General features: G+C 38.5%; 1 protein-coding gene across 7 annotated transcripts in view; it reads right to left on the bottom strand.

The window, feature by feature from the left end:
- Nucleotides 1-4,253: 4,253 nt before the first annotated feature.
- The window catches only part of PHF20L1 (PHD finger protein 20 like 1), a 57,092-nt gene continuing 36,738 nt past the window's right edge, over nt 4,254-24,607 (bottom strand). For 4 of the 7 annotated variants that reach the window (XM_058040352.1, XM_058040377.1, XM_058040393.1 and 1 more), the window contains 9 exons: nt 24,361-24,465; nt 20,164-20,328; nt 19,595-19,776; nt 17,582-17,681; nt 16,365-16,451; nt 15,196-15,391; nt 14,434-14,803; nt 10,785-10,947; nt 4,254-9,678 (listed from right to left, as the gene is read on the bottom strand). In XM_058040352.1, coding sequence (XP_057896335.1) covers nt 9,536-9,678; nt 10,785-10,947; nt 14,434-14,803; nt 15,196-15,391; nt 16,365-16,451; nt 17,582-17,681; nt 19,595-19,776; nt 20,164-20,328; nt 24,361-24,465 — 1,511 coding nt within the window. In that variant the 3' untranslated portion in view covers nt 4,254-9,535. The remainder of the gene's footprint in view (nt 9,679-10,784; nt 10,948-14,433; nt 14,804-15,195; nt 15,392-16,364; nt 16,452-17,581; nt 17,682-19,594; nt 19,777-20,163; nt 20,329-24,360; nt 24,466-24,607) is intronic. The other 3 variants (XM_058040369.1, XM_058040386.1, XM_058040403.1) reach the window with 1 other exon arrangement.

The following is a 24,607-nucleotide window of genomic DNA, read 5'->3' as shown; positions in this document are numbered from 1 at the left end:
TGCACTCACTGGCTAAAGTGAATTAAGGATCAGAGTCAATCACATTCTATCTTTTGTTGTCACTCCCACTTGCACCATGCACTTTAACACAGCCTGACAGGCACAGCTTCACTTCTTGGGCTTCATCCTCCAGCTGTAAGATCAGTATGACCATGAAGCTTCTTAAGTTAAGCTTTTTGGTACTAATTACATGCAAGATCCTCAACATAAAACATATGAGAAATATTTCCTTGGTTCCAGAATTTCATTTGTTAATTGGCCACCTCTTGTAACTGTGAGTCAGCATTTACTTGCACCAGGAATTATGAGAACTCACCCTCACTTGTAACAAATGTGGTTGGATAAATAAGCCCTAAAACATTACTAAAATAATAACAGCACATATTTGAAGCTGGATTTAACTTGATTTCAAGAAAAAGTGACAGCAGCACTCCTGTTTGTGATTCATGGGTACTAGACAGCCTAGAAACAACTCCTCTGATACTCTCCCACAGACACAGATCACGACAGCAGTGATCCAAGCATCTTCTGTGCTGGCTGTAAACCACTGCCATGCCACAGTGTCCGATGGATATGGTAAATATGATCTCCAAGAGCAGCACAAGCTTGCTTTAGCATGACTAGGCTTTTAAAAATAAGTGGGACTGTATTAAGTCTGGAATAGGTAGCTTGAACATAAATTCCAAAGTCAACAGTCAAGATCAAGGGAAAAAATGATGAACATGTCCAGCATAGATGACAGACTAAAAAAAGGCAACACTTAGAGGCATAAAGATGACAAATTCTGTAAGAGCCCTGATAAATAGGCACAGAAAGAAACTGAATTTCTAGATTAGCACTGCATTTGTAGGGAAACATCCATGAAGAGTGAAAGAATCAGACTAAATAACCACTATTAACACCAGCATGGCTAAATCAGGAAAGGAATAAAGTTTGACCACAACATGTATTTCTGACCCAAGGGAGCTTCAAAAGCCTCAGGTTTGTGTCTGAGCGCCACAGAGTGGGGCAGACACAGGAGAGCAGCAAGAGAGAGCCCAGCCCAGTGCCACAGTCAGGCGCTGCAGGGGCAGCAGCTCTATGCTGGCAGTCCTGCGATGTGTCCAAGCCACTGAAACATCTCCAGAGTGTGTTGGGGTCTGTGTGTGATACTGATTTAGCCCAGTTTTCTAAAGCTGTTAGAAAAGTGTTACTCAGGTTCCTTGCACAGAAAATGGGGAAAGGAGCTTATTACGGTCACCACTCACTTTCCTTCTTTATTCTTTGCTATAAAAGACTGATAATGGTGGAGGGCAGACAGGAAAGCACCAAGTACCAAAGGACTATAATTACCAAAAAGAAGCAAAAACTCACAATATCTATGCATTGCTGATTCCCAAGATGATGTTTATTTCCTTTAGAAACACTCAAAAAACAACCTATGAACTACTCAAGCTGGGAAGAACAGCCAAGTCTTAAAAGTCTCTTAAAAAACTAAATGAGAAAAGGAATTTTGGCAATTGGCATCACTCAAACCACTTCTAGATGTGCGTCAAACCAAGGTGGGCATCTTGGTACATGAACCTTCAAGGGGATACAAGAGCCCATGGATTAAAAAGGAAAAAAATGTTGTTTACAAAGCAATGTGTGGAATTCACATCATCAGAGAAAAAAGAGGCCCTTGTCTATCTGTGGCTGATCAAATACAAAGCAAGAAAAGCCTTGCATAACCTTCAGTGAAAGGACAATGGTATTGACCTCTATTTTTAGCACCTGAGAAAAGATGGAGTAACATCTTAAATTAGCTCACCAATGAAGAGCAGAAAAGAAGTGGAAAAGGTCCCTGTGGCCAATATGGCCTTCAACTATCGTGTCTTCAAAATCATTGCTCTAGTGCTGGAAATGAGGGGTTTGTTTTGTTGAACCTACTGGCAAAAGCTACTCAATCTATAATACAAAGTAAACTGCTAGGGCAAAGATAAAGGTCAGTGGGATGAGACACTGAAATCACAAACCTCAAAGAAGAAGAAGACATTTATTCATTGTTCCAGTTTTGCATACACTTTCTTAGCAGAAGAGACAGTTTGTGCAACTGCAATTTCACATATTGAAAGGTCCAGGGATAAAAGATTCATGTATATGAATACACAGACATCTGTACTCACAGAAAAGTTACTCTTACCCCAATCAAATTTGAGCCTGAAAAGTCAACCTTAGTTTAAAAAAAGAACCAGAAGGAGCTTCCCAAAGGAGGCAGCAAAGTGAAAGCAAAAGAGTTAAGAAAACATTGTGAAATTATGCTTATATCAACAATTCAATAATTTCAAAGAATAATTTTTTCATCTGTGTTAAATAAAGCACCAATGTTGGACAATCATCTCACACATTTTAAGAAAGCTACATTAAAAAGGGTTAACACCATTTGCTACACTTAGATAGAGAACTAAAGAGCACATTTCTTTCCAAGACCTTGTGAAGCACTCATCTGTATCATCATTGATTAAGACCTCATGTGATGCAAAATTAAAAGACTACAAGATGACAGCCCCAGGTAATGCACTTTTCAGTGTATTCACTTTATATGTGATATATTCTTCAAATTTAAAGAACAATAGGGAAGTTTCAGTCATTCCCATGCTAAACTTCGCTAGATCGGAAAAGTGGGCACAGGACTTTTCAAATCTTAAATTATAACTTACCATTTGGACAATTGCCTTTGGTGATAGAACCTAAAGAAGCCCATGTAAGAATATTTGAATTTGCATTTGTCCCTACAGGAATTGACCATTTCTAGGACAAATAAAAGGCCTTTTTTTCCTTACTTATTTAATGAAAATAACAGTTTTCCTCTATCCAATAATACCACAGTGATTCCAAGTAGAAAAATAGGTATTTTATTCTCACAACACCAGGGATGCAGATTGGTTTGAAACCCCAAGTAGGAGCCAGGTCTGCAACCACAGTGACACACAGGATTTGCAACTTGAATCAATTCAGTATTTGACAAAAAAAAAGTTGAGGCAGTGAGAAAAGTCCCCAGCAGTCACAGAAGGACAGCAACAGGGTGCCAAACTATTGGTATTGGAGGGACGGAACGGCTTTGTGTCTTTTCAATAATGCAATATCTAACCTTCTCTGAACTAAAGGCAATGGTGCACAGCCAGTGGAGTCAGAAAGGAGTTCAAGGACAAACACAGCTCCCGCCACACAACAAAGCTGTGAATTCCACAAGCCACCAATGAAAAAGATGGATTAAACTTGAGGAACTCATCTCTGTCAAGTGACTGATAAAACTAATGGACTAAAAAATTAATTTTGGTAAAGGAACCCTGTTTGCCAGAAGTGAAAGACATATTCAGGAAAAAGGCAATTTGCACAGATATTCCATGATATGTTTGTACAGATCTGATATCCTCTTTCTACTGCAGACAAGACTCTGGGCTGGCCAGGTGTTTGGTCTGACTCAGGAAAACTTCTTCAGAAAGTCTGCTAATTCAAAAAAGTGTTTCTGTATGTTGCTCCAAGCCTGAATCTGGTCTTGTATCTTGTTTGAGAGCCTGCTTTCAGACTGTCCCTTCAACAATGATTAAAATGTTTCAGAATTAAAATTTTTAAGTTCATGATTTATTATCGTATCTGCTTTTTCTGTGAATGAAAAATTTTTTTCTGTGTCAGTAACTTACTGAGATTCTGCCCAATTTAATTCACCTGCTGCTTATTCTATGTGCCCTTGTCCACAGGATGTCTAAGAGAAGAACTTGCTCAGCATTGTTGGCTCATTTGTTTTCTACCACAGTAATGTCTTGAACAACTTGTGGATGATATTAAAATAAATTACCAGAAGCAAATTAAAGTTCCTTTGTAATGATATTGTACAAAGGCACATGTCTGCCCACAAGAAGAGATGCCATTACTGTGAATATATTGTTGAAAGACATCGACTGTAAAGAATAAAGTGCATTGCAAAACTCAGCCCCTGAAATTGTTAAAATATCAAAAGAGTCCAAGAACAGAAATATCTTCTAATTACTTCGCCATATGCATTAAGTAATTCAGTACTGTGAATAATTTACTGATTGTATCATTTGCCTACAGGCTAAAATACAACTGAAGATTCCCTCAAGCCTTGCAATGTAGAAAGGTATCAATGGCTACATATAACCTAAGGACTACAGGCTAAACATGCAACTGAAGGTTCCCTAATGCTTTAAAACATATGCAAACAATCACCAGCTCACCAGAAGAGAAGTCCATGGAAAGGGAGCCCAGGCATATAACAATCTCAACAGACCTTTATTGTGAGTATTAGAATGCAGTCAACATTATTGCTATTATAAAAAACAAATCACAGAAGGAAGTATTTTGCTTCTCTCACAGAAGATTTAATCATAGTGCAGTGCTGCCTCTCTCAGAGTCTTTAGTGACAATACACTGATGCACGTGGCTACAGCTGAACACAGGAGGCTTGGCCAGTTTTCAGGAAAGGAAGACAGCTGTTTGAAGCAAACAGCAATTGAACCAGCTTTAGTTATCCCACCCACAGAGTAAGGGAAGGGAACTTTTGTCCTGAATGATTTTTCATGCTAGTTCATTTTCTCCATGTGGTCTCCAATTTTTCATTTGGGTTGTTCAGGCTGGTGCAGAATGGCTGCCAAATGCACAGTCTGCACTCGGTGCAGTGTATTTTCACCATCGTTACATGCTCTGTATTTGTTTTCCATATACAAACAGATATACACATAGTGTATAAAATTTATTGCTAAAGACAGACCCCCACACCCAGTGCCCAGGACATAACAAAGTATAACAGAAACCATTACTGAAGCATTTCAAACAGCCTCTGCAAAATCCTCACCTAAAGCCATATGCAATCAGTACAAGAGAAAAAAATTGTGAGCTAATAAAATGTGAGAATAGCAATGGGTATTTCAAAAGTGATTCAGCCTCTGACTTTAATAAGCACTCCAAAATTAAGGTGCATATACTGAAACAATTTTAAGCAGTAGAGCAAAAACCTATAGTTCCAGTGTTCTAAACAATCCTGCTTGCAAATGAATGGCATCATTGCACACACCCCCTTTACACACCAGCACCTCCTCAGAGCTACTAACAGGGCAAAGGCAGCTGGGACAGCCTGACTGCTCTTTTGGCAGAGTCCTGCCCATCCTCCACTTGCTGAGTTTTACACCAAGCTCCAGTTCAGTTCAGTTCAGGATCTGTTTTGTGCCTTTAGAGTTCCAGTGAAGAAAAATGGTTACAGCTTCCCTTTAAATACACAGGAAAAATAGTGTGGTTTACAACATCAAATACTTTTATAATTTTACTGTAATGTTTGAATGACTCCTTTGCATCCCAACCCTCGCTTTGGTAAGGAGTGCTGGAGCCCAGCAGTGCCAGAGGGGTTTTGCTGTAATATTAATTCAAGTCTAGTTAAGTTAGAAGCCAGATGGGAGTAGAGGAAGGTCACCAATTGCACAAGACAGAAGAGGCTTACTTAAGAAAGGCATCAAAAACACCTGGAGGTTTTGATTATGGTGCACACACCCCAACTGTACACAAGTCCCAGGATGCTCTGGAGGCTGTGGACAGAAGAGCCAAAGAAGCCTTTCCCCATGGCTGCTTCCCACAGCAGCCAGGAAGAACTGGCCAAAGAAAGGAGTGACATCCTCCAGGCACCTCAGAAGCCAGAGTGCAGAAAGCTGAAGAACGAAAGGACAAAAAGATGCAAGCTGCAGAATGAATAGATGAGCACATGTAGAAGCTCAGAGATAAAATTAAGAGAGACAGGTGGCTGTCAGCCATACAAGATTACTGCATCCATGGAAGAACAGCTTCAATTCTTTGCCACCCAGCAAATACAGGAAATCTATCAGAAAATTGCAACCCATCTTTTTTGTCTATTTGAGAGAAAATGACAGGCTTCTACCACTGTAAACCACAGCACGGCTGAACAAAGATCTATGCATCTAAGGCCAGAATATCCAAAACATGGGCACTATGCAACCTACAGCTACCCAGGAAAAGGGTTAACAGGAAGCATCTTCCAACCCATTCCCTGCAATATGACCTGAAGTACATCCATTTTGTAACCAATGGCAGCCCCATCATGTCATACCAGATCACAGCACCCACACATCTCATTTATGACTGCAGAACTGCTCTCCTGCCATCACTGCAACTGAAACACAATTCCTGATGTAGATGCCTCTGGTATGGTCACAAGTAGGAGCAGGCTTTGAAATGAAATCACCCTGATACCTCCATTAAAAAAACAAACAGGCAAACCCCTAACTAAACCTCAGACAAAGAGCTGGGCATTCAAAGGCTTCACAAGTTTGCCATTTAGCTCTTAAAATCACAAGAGGCTTCTGTAAAATGGCATTTCCCTTTTGTCTATTACTATTTAAAACTCCTATTCAGTGACAGAAGGCTTCAAATTTAAACATTTTGCCTTTCTGAGCACAAGTATCAAACAGTCCTGACATTGCCATCTTTTTCCTCAGAGAGGGTCTGTCCCCTTCATCAAAACAATGCAGTCACAATTCACACCCCAATAAATGATGTTGCAAATAGACTGAGTGTACATCCCTGGCTTATTTAGAGAGGAAGCAGGAAGACAGATAGAAAAATATGCCTACAGGAATAAGATTCTCTTGATAAGGCCAACTAGGAAGAAATACTGGTAAGAGCCAGATCACACTGGGGTTGACTGGTACATGAGCAAAGCAATCAACTGTAGGCTACATTCTGTGCAAAACACAGCATTTTTATGGCACTTGACTTGTGTTTAAAAGAAAAACCTCAAAAGCATCCCAAACCTTTGAATACTTGAGAAACTGGGGTCAGAAACTAATGTCCACATGTTACATACAGACCAGCACCACAACTTGAGAAAGCAAACTGAGACAAGTTTGTGAAACATTGGAGCAGGACACGATGTATCATACATAGCACGGTCCATATGGACACTGAGATTGTATTTCTTAGAAGATATGAATGATTGCAGGAGAGTTTTTATAATACATGACTACACAATGAACATAAAAAAAATACTGAACAGATTGTTTTTGTAAGCACAGTCCATCCTGAACAAGGCAGGATCTTAAGGGGCAAAATTACATATTTGTGTAAATTAAGAGGCCGTTACACATACAAACAGAAGACACATTAAAGCTGCAAGGGCAACTTCAACTTTGACCTTAGGATTTCCTTTTCAGGATACCATTCCTCCATTTCTGTAGTAAGAATAAAACCTCTGTCCTCCCCCCTGAACTTTCCAAGTCCACCTCCACCTTCAGTAACATTTACAATTATATTACATCACACATATGCACACACATTGCATAATATTGCTACAGTGTATGCTGTATAAATTCTGTAAATACACTCCACTTTGTTTCAAAGTAATTCATCTGGATTTACACTTCTCTTATACAGTACACACAGTACCACATTCAAGGATATGCAGCAAGTGAATAGTCTATAAAAATGTCTCACATATCCAAAAGCAAGTAGGTCACTCAACTATTCATGTTTGAAGCAGTTATTTAAGCATCATCTATGTAACACAGAGTATTTATAAACAGTTGCTATAAAACATCAACAACTCCACAGCTCTAATGTTCTTTCTGCATAATGGAGTTGCCAACCATTCCATAATTCCATGTTTTCATGCATCTCTGTGATGTCTCCTACAAGCTTGATGTGGGAAGACTTTTTAAGTAGCAACCACTCTGTAACAGGGGTTTACATTTTGCTTTGGCCATCAGGAGTGATAACTCACTTCAGGTATGACAGAGAGGAAAGGTCAGGGTAGGTTTACTTTAGCAATGAACCAGCCACGCTGCTCTCTTTCTCAATAATGGTTTTATCATGAAAGTTCAATGCACTGGTTGCAAAGTCTTTCCCAGATAATCCATCTTTGGCACGTTTTTCAGTTGTATGCATCCTTAAAAGGCATTCCAAGATTTTTGATGGTCTGTACATAGTAACAATCACTTCTTTTTTACATTTGTATGTAGATCAGGAAGAAAAGTGGAAAATGTAGAGTATGCAGAATAGTTTTAATAAACAGTTTTACATACAGTACCTTACATATAGAACAGTGTGTTTGCAAATTTAAATAATTTTTGAATGTACAGTGGCTTGTACTCTTATCAAAAGGTAAATTCAAGTTTACTGTCTATCAGTTCTAAAATGCATTTATACAGATAACTAGAACTGATAAACAGACATGAGGCATAAAATGTTCAAGTATCTTAATGTCCTCAGTTAAATAGCCTCCTTTTAACAGTCATATTTTACAAATTTCAAAACCTGTACATACATTATTTTCAATTTTAGAAACTGCTTGTTAAAAGGTAATATGAACCACCAGTTCTTGTAGTTTATGGTAATAAAACCAGACATGTGTAGGTAGAAGTGTGCATGGCATGTATATATGTACACATAGCTATGCACATATACATACACACACAGACACAGATGTAGCACTGGGTACAGCGGCAACTTATCAGCACAGGAAAAGTCCTGGGCTCAAAATCCAGCAAGAGCTAACAGAGCAAGGAGGTTGCCTTTGGTTTCATGACATTTCATTCACTGAAGCTGAAAAATTTTGTAAAAACAGCTTGGATAAGGTATCTTGTGATTTTTGCCTCTAATGGTTCAGAATTTCCACAGCCGCAGACAGTTTTGCTGCTCTTGTCATTCCTCATCCCCACTGAGGATGGTGAAGTTTTCACAGGGCCAACATCAGAACAGAGCTACCCAGGACAAAAATTGTACCTTGATTCCTGAACACTGCTACAGAACATAAAAAAAATATAAAGTAGATACAATTTTGGATGGACTGCTGGCACTGAGTCGGACTTTGGAAAAAACCTTCGCCTAAGTCATAATTAAACTCTCATCCCAGTGATTTTAATATTATTTGGCACATCTGACCACTATTTCCCACTTCTGTTTTAAAGGAGCCTAGGGGTGCTGTTCTAGGGATTTCTATTTAAAAAAATACTTTAAAAGGGAGACCATGACAAGTAATTTTTTTCAAAAATCAAAGCTAATAGGTTTGTTTTCCTGAACACTCGTAAGAGAAAGAAATAATCTAAAAATCTTCCTTGTAGAGAAGATACAGCTCTCTCTGTATCTATCTTTCACTAGCAAGATAAGAGGATTGCATTTTTAGTCAGCTGAATTCTGCTAATTTAGAAATGCTTGCCAAGGGTTTCAAAATAGCAGCACTGCTCTTCGAAGAGTTTTTGTTTGTTGAATTTTCTTGTATATGGGGATTTATTGTTCAACATGTTAAAATCCTGAGAAATTGACATTTCTAAGTAGATTATATATAATTTTGAACCCCAGACATTGAATATTCATATTTTGAATAAAACAGATTCCTGACTCTAAACTTCCTCTCTTCTTTCTAAAGCTTCAGCCTATTAATGTAATCAGCAAAGAACCAGATAAATGCTCAGCTTTTTGCTGTCTTCCTGTCAGTCTTGTGGCTAATAAAATTCATTGTAAAGAACCTATTTTTACTTCTATATTCTTCCTTTTGTCATACAGAGCAAAGTGTTGCTATTTGCTGTACTTTTCCCATGTCGATTAAGAGCTGTTTGATGCGTCGCTTGAGCTGAGGCAATCTGGCCAGAGGATCTGGTGGTTCCAGTTCTCCAGTGAAATCAAGCCAGCTTTCTAAAACTACAGAAGGGAAAGGAAGAAGTTGATTAGAGTAACTCTTTGAGAAACAGTTTCCATAAAAATCAAACTTTTCTTTCTTACTTTGTCTTTCAAAAAAAGGGAAAATACACTGAGGCTGTGAATTTTATTTAACAGATGAAATTTTGTTAGGGAAACACCAACTAATCCCACATTTCTCTTGAGCAATCCAAACTCCTGATTTGATTGTTGCTGTAAAAAGGTATCTGGGAGTAAATTTTACCCTTGGTTCACAATTTACCCTCTCCACACATAAAGGCAACTTCAGTTCATGGTCTACTCTGACAGTTTTGAAACAGAAAATGCAACCCTTAAACACAAGGTTGGCTTCTGCCACTTTAACAGGCTCCAGTGGACAAGGTCCAGATTACAGAATGGTTTTCCAATTCTCAACAAATGTTTTCAAGGAATTTCTTTGCTTGTAGAAACAGAGAAAAGGTAACCCTGTTAGTTTAGAAACACTGTATCTAGCAAAACCAGGGATACTGGAAGTAAAACTGCAAATAGAAATAAGACAACTTTATTTGTTTAAATATTAACTAAGGAGTCCTAGGATTAGACTACAAGCTCCCTTTATTATTAGTTTCTATGACTGGCAAGTCACAGACACTTATGTACTACAATATTCTCATACAATATAATTTCATTCAAGTTCTCGCATGAAGACTGAATTGTCTTCATGAAACCACTTGCTTACTAATAAAAAAAAAAAAAAAAACAAAGTTGAAGGCAAAATAAACACCTTCTTTTTCCCCTACATACTGTCATTTACTAGAACAATCAGGCAAAAACCACTCCAGGTGTAGAAAAGGCCATCAACTTTAGGATTCATATCTGGACAAAGACTAGACAAGTTATCTAAGCTTTCTGAAGTGTGAGCCTGAGTGCTTAATGTACTTTACTGGCATTGAAAACTTGAAGAAGGGAGTGGGGAGATCAAGGGTACAAGCTCTGCTTATAATTCTGGGGCCCAAATTTGAACAGAATACTTAAAAGTCCCTCCTCAGTGCCTCAGATCACTTTGAACAAATTAGTTAAGAGAGATGCTGCTACAGGTACATTAACAAGTAATCTGGCAATGCAGTTACCATCAACTTCTTTTTCAATCAGGTCCATTCTGCTGGTGACTTCATTCTGTACATTCTCTATATGGGTGAGGAGATTTAGCTGCCATTGAAGATGTGTGTCCACTTGTTCTTCTGAGCCTTTTCTTTCATTACAAACAAACACAGTGTTTCCTTCAGCAGAATTCTTCATAGGAGCAACAGAAAGAAAAAAATTGCCATTTAAGATTTTTTTTTCTTTGTTTTAATTTCTGGTGTTGATTTCAACATTTGAGTCACATGATAAACTCTGCTGGCTTAGAATTGTGCTTCTGTACACACAACAAAAAGCTTACTCAGAAAGCCACATGCTATGACATATCAATAGACTAAACTAAACAAAATGCAAATTTCACATAAGTAAGCATCTCTACCTTTTGCCTCATTTCCCTAACACTGAAGTTTATCATTCAAATGCTTTCCTCAATGCAGTAAGACAGACTGTACTTCTGTGCCCTTTTTATATAAATAGCAACTTAAATCATAAAGAGTTGAACTGCATGGGTCTACTGCCACCAAAAATTAGAAAAATCCTAAGGTTTGTTTCCATGGAAAACTCTCTACAATGCAGAAGTATCTAAGATGTCAACAGTCACTACTTTGCACAAATAAGGTGGACATCCTATTTCACAGAACCCCAGAATGAGTCAGCTTGGAAGGGACCACAGTGGATCACCTGGTCCCAGAGGGTCATCCCAGAGCACATGGCACAGGATTGTGTCCAGATGGTTCTGGAGTATCTCCAGTGAGGGAAGAGAGTTCACATCCTCTCTGAGCAATCTGTTCTGTTTGCTGATTAAGACAAAAATCTTCTCTTCCTACCTGCTATTACCCCACCTACCTTCCAGGCACAAGTCTGGGGTAGAACTGAACATGTTTGGGGACAGTTATAGTAACATGTGGAGTTATGCAAACACAGTATCTGAGGAAGACTGACTTCTGCAATATAATTAGCACCTTCACAGCATGCCAGAGATAATACACAAGCTCCTAATCTCTCTGTATTTGATGTTTCAGCTACTGAGTGGAAGTAGATCAGATTTAATGAGTTAAAAACACTCAGCATCTCAGGTAATTAGGAGGATTAACAGATTCCATTTTATGTTCACCATGACTTTTTACCCAATGAAGTTCTTTCACTATTGAAGATTTTATTGTAAGGACTAGAATGCCAAAGAGATGTGTTCACCCAGTGTCAGTTCATGTCAAATGCCAGAGCCAAGAATGACTTTAATTGTAATAATACACCTCTCTGAAGAGCTCAGCTAATTTTCCACATAAGATAAAAATGGTGTTAGGTCTGTTATTAAATTTTTTTTTTCTCCAGTCAAGTAAAGGAAGAGTGAGAAGAGAGGTAAAGAAGAAAATAGGAACTGAAGAATTTTAAGTTACAACTTAAGCAAAAAAACCTAAAGACTTAAAATCAATTAAAAAACACCAACAAAACAAATAAAACTCTGTCTGACCTGCAGGCAACTTTATTAGCAACTCAGATGGGACAAGTGTTGTTAATATTCATAATGTTCAATAAAGGAGTTAAAATTATGTATCAGATATAGATTTTATTTGAAAGGTATGAGAGTGTTGATGTATGATATTTAAACTCCCTTCACTAAAGGCATCAGGTTTACTTCCACAGTGTTTTCAGTAATCAAACTTTTTGTAATCTTATGAAAAATATTTCCAATACAAGTAAGAAATTAGCTATTCCTTACAATTTTCAGACCCTCTCCAAAACTACAGGAATGCCATTTTTCCCTTACTGTAAAGGGATCCAAGTCCATAATTCTAAAAGCAAAATCATCTTTCAGCCTGCTTCAGCAAGATAGAGAAAATTCCAAAGCTAAGGAACTGAATATCTAAATAACATCATAAATGTTGGTTTGTTTTTTTCCCTTCCAACCAAAATCCAACAGGTTCTCCTCTAAGCTATGAGATCAATGTAGGTAATCGGGCAGGGAAGAAGAGTTAACTTGTGGACAAAAAATAACAGGAGGTTCAGGTGGGGAAGTCCTGTGCTTTCAGAAGCAAAACCAAGGAAACTAAATACAATTTTAAAGATAATGCACAGCCCAAAAAGGACTTGAAAACAGTTGATCCAAACACTGTTTGTAAGAGAAATGGAAATATGTAGCAGAACTGCAGATTAGGGTAAGAAAAAACAGTATGGAAAACCAGAATATGAAAAGGCTCTGAAGAATGCTAGAAAGGAAAATTCAAAGCCCCAACCAAACTTTGACAAGGAAAGGAGAAAAGGCTCCTTAGAGAGAAGTCAGATGATTTAAAAATGATCCTTCAATGTCAGTTTTAAGGTAAGTACAGACAGGTTTATGGAGAAACCAAGGAGAGCTTTTCCATGCCAATCATGTTTGGGCAGAAGACTTTTTTTAGTATCAAGGCTGACTACTGGAAAGGTGATCAAGGTGTCCCCAAAGGAAAGAACACTCTTAAACCAAGAAGAGATCTGTTGGGGCCAGTGCCAAACAGAGCACTCAGCTTTTGAGATATATTCCTGAATCTCTGAAGGAAATACTAGTCTTGTTTAACTGCTCGTGTATATTTTCCTTTAATTCTAAATATCCTTATCCTATTTATACTGTTTACAATGACAATTTAAACTACTGTTGGAAGGCAAGAGTATTTGACACTGCTGCATGTCTCCTTACTAGAAATCTGAATATAGTTGTGCAGTTTAGCAAATTTAGCATAGAAACAGGTATTTTTAATTAGAATGAGCCTAAAATTCCCCGTTCAGACTATACAGCTTACATGCCACATTTAGAACTAAAATTAAAAAGAAAAAAAGATGCATCATACTCATTTCTTCCACACCAGAAACTGTACTTCTAAAGGGGGATGAGTTGGATGATTTATCCTCATACAGCTGGTATTGCAGGAAACAGAAAGGTTTGTTTCTCTTTGGTTTTTGCTCTGAGAACTGTTCACAAAAACCAGATTAACAAGTTCCAGACCTTTTCCACCAAATAATGGATTCAAACCATTAGTGTAAAAATGAGAAAGAGATGTTTAAACAGCAAAATATAATCCTGACTAAAAATGTTTCATTAGAAGAAATATGCAATATAGAAGACTGAAAAGCAGTTGTACATGAGGTGAAATTAGTTGGTCAGTAAATCATTACAAGTGAAAGACATCCTAGGTAGCACTGCTATTAAAAGAAGAGTACAGTACAATAAAAAACACTCTTAAAGAAGCCTTGGTTTAAAAAACAACAACCAAAACTCTCTAACACATGTAGATAACCAAACTGAGAGAAAAAGGGAAACCTGTCCCATTCTCCTCACCTTGTAAAAACCATGAAAATTCTGTTCCAAGACTTTGCATTTTAAGAATGGGGTTTTCTTTCAAAACATTGGATTGAGAATGATTTTTTAGCATAGGCAATAAATACCTTAAACCATACCTTCTATTTCATACACCAGCTGAAATGAACATACTTCACCTGGAACAATTTCAGTGATCCAAGTTTGTTTCTAGTGACTTCTGCTGACTTATTTGATAAGTATGTTGACTTACAGCAACAAAGATTTTTAAATACCTGTATGTACTTCAGTTTTATCAGACTGAACACACTTTTCCAAATAAAATTTCCCAGATGAAGAATGATACTTACCTGCTCATTCATACCACCATCTTTAAAAGAATATTGTAAACAGTTTTTATTCTCTGTGTGATATTCCTGATCTTCCTCAAAGCTACTTGTGTCTTCATCATCTGAGCTCATAGGGTCAGTGACTGCTTTGTAGTCATGACTAAAACTCTGTGGTTTTTGGTAGCTGTGCTCACTTGTGATGTATGTTTCTTCCATCTTCTGGGGTATACTGGGTGGCTCTTTATGGTTTTGACTATGACACGTCCTTTCAGCTGGATTAACAGCATCCTGCAAAGTCACTAACTTTTTCTCTACCCCAACAGTTCTTTGTTCTTGTTCTTTTCTCATCCCTGAATAAGCCCAGAGATGAAGGTCTGGGTGATGCTTATTTCTGCAATGAAGGGGAGGAAAAAAAGCAAGTTATAGAGAACTGAGTGCACTTAGAGGACTGAACTATTAAGCGTCCAATTCTCCCAGATATTAACTACCATTATCAAACAAGAAGTATTCCTAGGTCATTCATCAATTTAAGATAAATCTAGAATGTCCCTTTAACACAAAATTTAACAAAAAAATAACCAATAATCCAAATAAACCAGATCTGCTTGGGTGCTGAACACCTAGCTCCTGCTGAAGCTGAGGGTACTGCACATCTTGCACTTAAATTACTTAAGATATTATAAGAAAGAACTTCAATGTGAGAGAAAAATGCAAATGGAATAATGGTAGTCTTTGCTACCTGAATATATACATCTGGAAAATAAAGCCTGGAGTGATACCTACTTCAGTATCCCAATCTTCAGCTGGAGTCCATGCAGTATTTCAGTTACCCCATAGACATCTGCCAGTAGGTGATGTGTTGACACAATCTTTTTGGCATTAAGATGAGAGTAGTTCTCTTTCAAAAACGATAATCCACACATGTGTCCATTGTTTAGCCAGTCTTTGTCATAGAGATATTTGGCACTCCACCTCTGTCCTGGGGTAAGCAATAAAGAAATTGAGGGACATCTAAAGGCACAGCAGAATTATGTTTACAACTAGAGTGTTGTGTTTATGTCCTGTACTTGCCTAAATATCTCCTCACATCCATGAAAGGATGACTCAGGATTTTGCTATTAATATATAAAAAATTTAGTTTTTGTGGATTAAGAAAAAAGTCAAAACTTACGAGAAAGAAAATCAGCCTGAAACCTCAAGACCCCTCTAAATGGCATTTGAAGTTAAAATCTAATCACCTTTGCAATCAAACTATGTGATATTAAGATCTATGCTGTTATCAAAATAAAAATCACAAAAAAAAAATTACATTGACATTTTATTTACTAAGTAGTTCAACTTACTTAAAAAAAAAAAAGCCTAAGTTACCAAGAGAAATATTAGAGTGGATTTTATATGGATATATCCAAAACACCCAGTTTGTTTCTAAAAGACAAACGTTTTGCTTCAATACTGAAGTCAATATCGATTTATTACATATTATTATTGCCAGTGTTTAAAGTACATGCTGGCTCACTCTATTTATTAGAAGCCAAGCAAAGGCTTCAGGAAAAGCAGATATTTCAAAGTTATCTGACAGCAGAGCTCTTACACTCCCTTTGAGGTGCCTTTCACCAGACTTGTAGAGAGGGTATTGATGTATGTGGGCCTCAGGTCTCCCCTGCTGTGTCTTAACCCAACCAGCAGGAATGAGGATTTAGCTAAGGCTTCTACAGTAGCTAAATAACTACTAAAAATCCCAAATAAATAAAAAAACAAACAAAAAAAAAAAACCATAACAAAAAAAAAACCAAAATGCCCACCCAAAACTAGAAATGCATAATGCTAATTATTGCAATGTTATTGTTTACAACAAGGCACCCAGACAGACTGACAATATCTTACAGTGGATTTCAAATCATAACTATCATCATAGACAGAACAAAGAATGGGTTGATGGAAGCCCTTCATACCTTTCAGGAGAATACCCTGTCTATCTCCTTTTTGCCCATTATCCCAATACACTTTAAAATACTGACATTGAGAATGACTTTTTTCTCCTGACATAGAAAGAAAAGAAGTAATGGTTAGGAAGGGAGAGAAGATAAAAATTAGGGACACAGACTCTGCATAGCAGGGGAAAACAAAGTACCTAACACAGTGCAGGGAAAGAGCACAAGACAAATTAGCTGGGTTTAGTAAGAAAAAGCTGGGCTGCTCAAAGAGACACCACACAGAACTATCAGACAAGACTCTCTACCACCAGTTTTGATTCACACTGGGACCAGCTCTCCTTTCCTAATATTTCATCTCAGAAATAGCTAATAAAATCTCTGCAATTTTCATAATTCACTTCTTAAATTTAGAATGACAGTAAAGTTGAGGTTGTAGTCTCATTGCCCTTTTGAAACAGCTGGAGTGCTGGATATTTCACCAGAAGACAGGTATGTGCATTTGTACAAATTGTCAGAAGAAAATACAAAAAACTTACTTCCAAATTCTTTAGTTTTTCTCCATATAACTCTTAAGAAAAACGTGTTTATACAGAATAATTTTTAAATCAACATCTTCCTAATCAAATGTATTCAGTTTAAAAGTAAAGTTTTCCTAGTTCGTATGAATTTGACCCATCTGAAATTCCACATATGCTGTTTGTGCACTATTGTCTACTCTAAGATTGAATAGATTTTCTGTATTTTAAATATTCAGTTCCACACTTTTACACAGTTCTGGGCTAATGTAAACATTATAAAATTGCAATTACTATGAAATGCCATTCACAGCATGTTTGAATGTACTGTGGTACTGAGTCCTTTTCCTCTAAGAAAATATTTAAATGAACAAATGTGATTCCAAGTATTGGCAAAACAGACCCCTGAAAAAAAATTATTTCTTTAGAAAGGTTTTTCAGACTACACTGACATAAAAAACTGCAAAGGTTTGGGGGAAATTAACTTTCAATGAGTTAAACAATGGTAACTGAGTTAATGGATAAGATTTAGCATAGCTGACCATGATGTTACTAACACAAAAGTAAGTTTCTGCTCAGAGCCAAACTTAGAATCACTTGCCCCAAATAAGCATCACACGTAACATAAAACAGACAAAGCTTGAACAATTTAAGCAAATTCATAACATCTTTGCTCAAAAATCCCAAGCAGGGTTGCAGATAAAGGTGCTTTATCCATACCTGGTGGATCTCTGCAGATGTAACAGATGTACTGCTCTGGAATGCTGTCCTCCAACAGTCCCATGCATACACTGTGCTGCCAACACAAGCATTCTTCACACTGACATCAGAAAAAAAAACACAACAAAAGCAAAAACTAAAACTGAGACAAGTAAATGCAAAAACCCAGAGGCTACTTCTTGAATCATCAAATTGCAGAGAACAGCACTTTAATTTAAATAGCTGGCTTGAGCAAGATTATTTTAGCTGGGCAATTTGTACTTGGGTAGACAAAGACATCACGCTAAAAAAGAGCTCTAGATCTGAAAGGTACCTCAACCACAAACTTCAGACTGGAGGAAAAAAAAAAAGAAACTGAAGATGGAATATTAAATAGTATTTTATTGCAACATTCAGTATTTTAGCACCTACATATTTAGTAGTGAAACATAAGACAGGAGTATAATATTATAGTAAAGTAGAAAGATAATGTAATACATTACAGCATAACAGTGAAAAGTAGAAAACTCTTCAGTTTAATTATTTATATTTACAAAGCATCTCTCCAGTGCGCTAGAAAGATGTGCTTTTAATATCGCACCAATGGAAAATCTAAAAGAAAAAGAAAATTAAGAGAAAATGAAAGAGGAGAAACGAGAGAATAGGAGAGCAAAATAGAAGTGGTAAGACATGAGAGTCTAGAAACAGCAAACTAGCTGCTCTCAGTGAGACAAGCATGAAGAGGAAAAATCAGGCTGCCACTGGACTTCAAAAACAGACAGGAAACTGCCTCTTATAAAGACACTTCCCTTTCTCAACTCTGTGCTTGCCAGTGTTTTAAATATCTGCTGGCTCACTGCTGAAAATCTCTCTTCTTTGCTTTGACATGCCTTTGAGCATGAACCTGTTCAAGACACTGAAATTACCTTTTCCCCTGTCACTACAACTACCGTGTTCCCTCCTGTCTCAGAAGATTGTTACACCAGTCCATTTTCCACATTGTTACCACAGCTGAACTGCTCAGTTCCTCCAACACAGCACAGCCTTTTAGTCTGCTCCCCAAGACAGCCTGTGTGCCCTTCATTTCCAGGGCTCTGTCAGTTCCAGAACAGTGAGTCCACTAACACATGACAGCCCTACTTGTTTCCTTTAAATCTTGACTAAAGAGCTCCATACTGTCAACTGGAAATGTAGCACAGCAGTAGTTGAATACAAACCTGATTCTGAATGGGAGTAAAAACCACAGAAGGTTCATGACCTTTTTAAAGTTGTTGACAACTCAGTTCTTCCTTACTGCTTTTTGCATCTGATTTAATCACTGCATTATAAATTGCTTGAGGAAAAATACTTGAAATTACTCATAGATGGGAAATTCTCCCCTAACTGGAGTACAAAGTAATAAACAGCAGTTGCACTCTATCAGGAGTTGCAATCTGTCAACACCTGAATGCTGGGCAGACATGGAATACTCTTCTTCCCTTTTATCTATACCAAGTTAAGACGTAAATCCTCAGCAGTTTCTAAAACCTGGTAGTGATACCCAGTGTGAGAAGTGCTGTTCTAAAGATGAAACACACCTCACAGTACTGACAGTATTTAGTGTCTGCACAGGAGACACACTGCACACAGAGGAGGGACATTTACAGTAAGCAGAAAGGTTTCTGCAAGTGGTACTGCAAAGCACAAGGGCCAAGCCAAGAGGGTTGTAAAATCTGGATGGTCTGGGGAACAGAAGCAGAATGGTTTGTGTGTGGCCGAGGAAACTTTATTCCAAATTTATCAGCTGGCTATAAAGAAAAAGGTTACCCAGCAATTTGTCCTATATATCAAATTGCTGCAGAAACCCCATCCTAGAGAAACAGCTCTGCATCCACTGAACAGAGCCAAACCAAGCGCAGAACAAAGAAATATTGTGTTCTTGCTCACTTAAGTACAGCTCTCTACATAATTCCAGTCTGTGACACATCAAAAGGGCACCTTCACAAGCAAAACATTCACATGGAAAATGTAACTCCACACATCAAACTTCTTTACCTGAATCATAAAGCCATTTTCTTCATCAAGTTCACAAATGCATCTAACAATTTCATTGATAGCATCATCTTCATCCTGAGACTCTTCAAAGTTAGTTGAATCAAAATCCTGATTGTATTCATCACCACTAAGTAACAAACTCTCTGTGGAAGAATCATCCAAGAACTCCACATCTGAAAGGTCTAATAGAAATAAATACACGTGAAACTGTGTGGAGAGACATAATAATTGAAAGAAATACAGGGAGCTTTGACAGGTAAAAATCTTAATCTGCACTAGCAAAAAAAATCACACTCAAACACACTGCTGATACATGAGATTTCAAGATGAATTCTGCAAAGTGCCTTTAACGTGCTCTCCTCAGATGCAGAGTAGCAACACTTAACCAAAGCAAGTACCATGTAGAACAGCTTGAGGAGTGCAAGCATTTTGATTTAAATAGATGAAGGATAAATCAGTCACCACATTTACAGCTACAATCCCAAACATAAACCAAATTATTTCCTTTGAAATTCCCTTTCTTAACAAATTAAACCTACAAACTCAAATTTGCTGTTCATTCCACCTACTTTCTCCACTAAGGTCCACAGACAGGATGGCTCTGGGGTACTGGTACGAGGTGTTCTTCTCTGAGAACATGCTGCGCAGGGTCAGGGAGCTGCCCGAGGAGCGCGTCAGGGGAGAGGAGCACCTGTCCAGGAACTCCACAGAGCTGTCTTCATAATCTGAGTAATCTGAAATGTTGAAAGAAAAGAAGTCACTCTTACAAAAATTAAAATTTATAACAAATGTAAAAAAAAAAAAATTGTGTATAGATTTTACTGCAGCATTATGTTGACAAACAAGGATTATCAATGCTGAGGTATCAGGATGATGAAACTGTAAGTAAGAAACGGCAAAAGCTCTCTGTAACATTTTATTAAAAAGTTTCCAGTGAGAAACATAATCAAGTTTGATAGATAAGCATCACCATTTGTAAATCTGCCACCTCTGAATGTACAGAGGGGTAATTTTTCCTAGAATATTATGCAGTCTTCTTTCTTCCACAATTCATGCTGCACCATCTGCTATCCTTAGAGATGCTGCTGGTCTGTCTCCTTTGCCTTAAGGCTGCTTGCAGCACTACCAGCATTGCTACCTAGAAGCAACCACAGATGACCCTGCCAGCTTAAGTGATAAAAGCTTGTCTGCACTCCTGCAGAGGAGCACAGGGAGCCCAAAGAAAATTGTCTTTGGATGTTTCCAGGCCCATGTCAGGAGGCATCAATGGGCCAACAGGTCCTGGGATGGGCTAGGGAGCATCCCAGAAGAGCATACCTACACAGGCCCAGAGGAGGAAAACAACAAACATCCCATGGCCAAGCCCCTCTCAGACTTTCCCAGCAGTGCCATCACCTCCATTGCATGAAACCCATCAGGATGTGTTACCCACAGCAGCTCTCTGCATCATCTCCTGGACTAAGGGCAGCTGCAGCCCGGGGGTTGCCAATGGAGGACACTACGGGATATGGGGGAAAATAATTTGGGGTTTATGAATGACTTACTATGAAATGTTTAGGGAAGAAAATAAGGGTGGGGGAAATGGATGGACTGAAGTGATTTGGGGAAAACAATTATGGGCAGAACACGAGAATAAGAGGACAAAAAAAGCCACATATGCATAAAGTCTTGTGGTCAGTACATTTCCCTGGCCATGCGCTGCATCCCAGCCTGTGCTGGCAGAGGTTTTAAGTCTCCTTCCTTGGAGCCATTGTCTGGATATAAACCTCGGCAACCAGGACAAGGGGGTTGGACCACTGCACCCTCAGAGGTCTCTTCCAACCTCAACTATTCTGTAACTTTTATTAAACCTCATTTCCATCTCTTACCTAGGGAAGGGGCTCTCGTACATGCTCTGTGTGCCAACAAATGGAGCAGCCCTGCAGGTCGAAGGGTGGTGCCAGCACTCAGAGACTGCCCCATGCCAGGGGTCTCTGGTCACAGAGGCCCATGAGCTCAGGCTGCAGCACCTGCAGCCAGTCCAAGTGTCTGACTGCTTGCACGGACCAAGCTGGACCAGCTGATGAGCAGGTGGGAGCAAGGGTCAGTGGGTCTGCAAGGGCCAGCTCTGGGTGGGAGTGGCTCTCTAAGCAGGAAAGCTGGGATGGGGGGCTCTGGGGAGTCCTGGCCAACACTGGGAGCGTGTGAGAATGCACATGGAAGTGAGACTGTCTGTACTGCAGTGGGGCTGCTGCCTCATGAGCTCATACCTGCAGGCACAGAAATTGGAAAGACTGGATCCAGAGGAGCTCCTGGGCAGTGTCTGAGCCCACCTGCTGCAGAAATCCCCACTGTACTTACACACCTCTGTATTATCTTCCTGCTCAGCCACAGAGAGGCGCAGGGTGAGGCTGTCACAGCACACACACAAGCACAGACATCATGTGCTTCTGCCTTCTGGTCACACAGGGGTACTGACATTTATCTTGATAACCAGCACTGTATCTTTTCCTCTAACAAACTACTTGCAACACTCTCAAGAAACACATTATAAACACATCTGGCTGTCCCTAATCATAATGACTGGAGAGACTGCTCTAGGAAAGTCATGTAATTGCAAATCATTGAACAGTTAGGGCTGGAAGGGACCTTAAAGATCATCCTGTTCCCCCTCACCTTCTAGCAGACCAGGTTTTTCAGAGGTCCATCCACACTGGCCTTCAACACTTCCCAGGACAGGACATCCACAACTTCTCTGGGCAACCCATTCCAGGGGCTCAGCACACCCAAAGAAAAGAATTTCTTCTGAATATCCAATCTAAACTTATCTAGATCTACTCTCTTTCAGTTTAAAACTGCTACCCCTTGCCCTACCACCACACTCCCTATCCCAATCCTTTCTGTGGGTCTCCTAAAAATACTAGAAGTCTGTTATAAGGTCTTTCTCCAGCATTCTCTTTTGCATAAGAGAGCCTAAACAGCCTCTCAGCCTCTTCTCACAAAGTAAGCTTTCCACCCCTCTCATCATCATTGTGCCCTTCCTCTGGACCCACCCAAGCATGGCTTCAATCAGTAATTAGGAGTAGCTACTCATTTACTACTCTGAAAAATTAGTACTTCAAATATAAGCAAGTGATCAGATTACTGCACTTCCATCCTTCTGTAGGAAGCATTCCTGCTCCCACCTATCACTACAGCTTTCCTGTTGTGGGTTCCATAATATCCTTCTCTCCTACATCACCTTCCATGAAGCCACGTTCCTCTTTACTGTCTCTGTCCAAAGCATCTCCAGCACTTCCCAAGTGTATTCACTGCAGTCAGCTCAAGGAGCAGCAGGGTTGACTACTTCATGCTGCATGGCTTTCAACCTCACTGCAACAGAGCAGCAGCAATAACAGGCACTGCTAATTCCTGCTACACATGGGCTTTATGCAATCACAAGTCATGCACACACCTGGAGCACAAAACCAGTCTTTGCTGGGGTTTCTGTTTTGTCTTAAAGCCTTGTCCAAAGTTTACCTGGGGTACACAATGTACCTGCTCCCTCTTCTTCATTTGAAACAAAAGGAGAATGCCTCACACCTTTACACTCTTGTCCACATCTGGAGTAAAGTGACCTAGTCCTGGAGAGTCCTGTTTCTTTTGGCAGATGAGCTTTTTCAGGGTCAGATACTGGAGTTAGAATTTACTGGAGTATTTCAAATTTTTTCCCCAGTTAAAAAAAATCCAAATGGAAAACGTTTGGACTGTGAAACCCAGACTTTCACAAGATGAATTTTTAAAGAATAAAACATTCAGGTTTTACCCAAATTGCTTTTTGCATCTGGATTTAAGATTTCTATTTGTTGAGACATTGGGCATATTTCCTTCTCTTATTTACAAACACTGGATAAGACTCCTAGAAACTGGAACCTAATCATTGTACCTCTGCCAAGCTTCTAAGTTCCAAGACAAGCTGGCAAAAAGACCAAAGGAATAAAAAGATGAAAAAAAGAAAGAGAAAACCCCAGCCCACAACAGACCCCCTCATGACCACAAGAAGATAAAACCAAAGAACAATACTGGACACACACCTAGCATTTATCAGTATCTTCTTGCAAATACTTAGATGCCTTCTCAGTGCAAGTAAGAAGCTCCCAATGATTTTTAAGTAGAATAAGAAATTAAAGTTTTTAGCTTAAAATTATATTACTGCAATATAAGGATGATGAAGTACACAAAACCTACAATATTGCAATTCACACTAAAGCACTGAATGATTTGGAAGCATTTTCATGTTGTAGCACAAATTTTGGACAGAGAAACACATAATCCACAAAATATAATCCCCATTGGTCAAGGCAACAGACAAGGCTGTTATAACAGAGACACCAACCTCAGCTGAGAAGGGTTAACTGTTAAAGAGAGGGTGCATTACATACAGCAAACCACTGAAATGTAGCAACAAACTTGACACTAGAATGATTTTACTGTCCAAGCAAAATAGGTATGACATGTCTACAGAGCTTTAAAAGAAGAATTTAAAGAGAAGAAAACAACAAGCATATCTTTCTGAAGAAGGAAAAAACCTCTGTGAAATATGTGTGTCTATCACATAGAGAGAGACAGGCTATAAATGCAAGAAAAAAAAGAAGCCCAAGTGTCCTTTTCATATTTAAGGGTAAAAATTACTCTTGGAACATTTCTAAAATTTTACATTCATATTGTTTACAAACAAATTCTGCTATCTAATGATAGAAATACACTGGGTGGTTTTACTTACATTAAAAACATATAAATTGACTTACCATGCTGTTTTGATTTCTTCTTTTTTTTCTTCTTCTTTTTCTGTTTTGGTTTATGATCTTTCTCCTTCTTTTCCTTTTTCTCCTTTTCTTTTTCTTTCCTTTTACCTGAAATAAAAATTAAACAATTTAAAGCAGTTTAGCCTAAACAAGGCATTCAAAATCAAGTGCTCTAGTTGTCTAGGCAGATCAAAATGACTCAGTTAATTTACTTGATGTCTTGGATAAACCTCTTATTAATTGCTGGTAA

The sequence above is a fragment of the Melospiza georgiana genome, chromosome 1 (assembly GCF_028018845.1).
Source record: "Melospiza georgiana isolate bMelGeo1 chromosome 1, bMelGeo1.pri, whole genome shotgun sequence".
Taxonomy (NCBI): Eukaryota; Metazoa; Chordata; class Aves; order Passeriformes; family Passerellidae; genus Melospiza; species Melospiza georgiana.
Note: the sequence above shows the minus strand (reverse complement) of the source record. Positions and strands in the feature narration are given on the sequence as shown.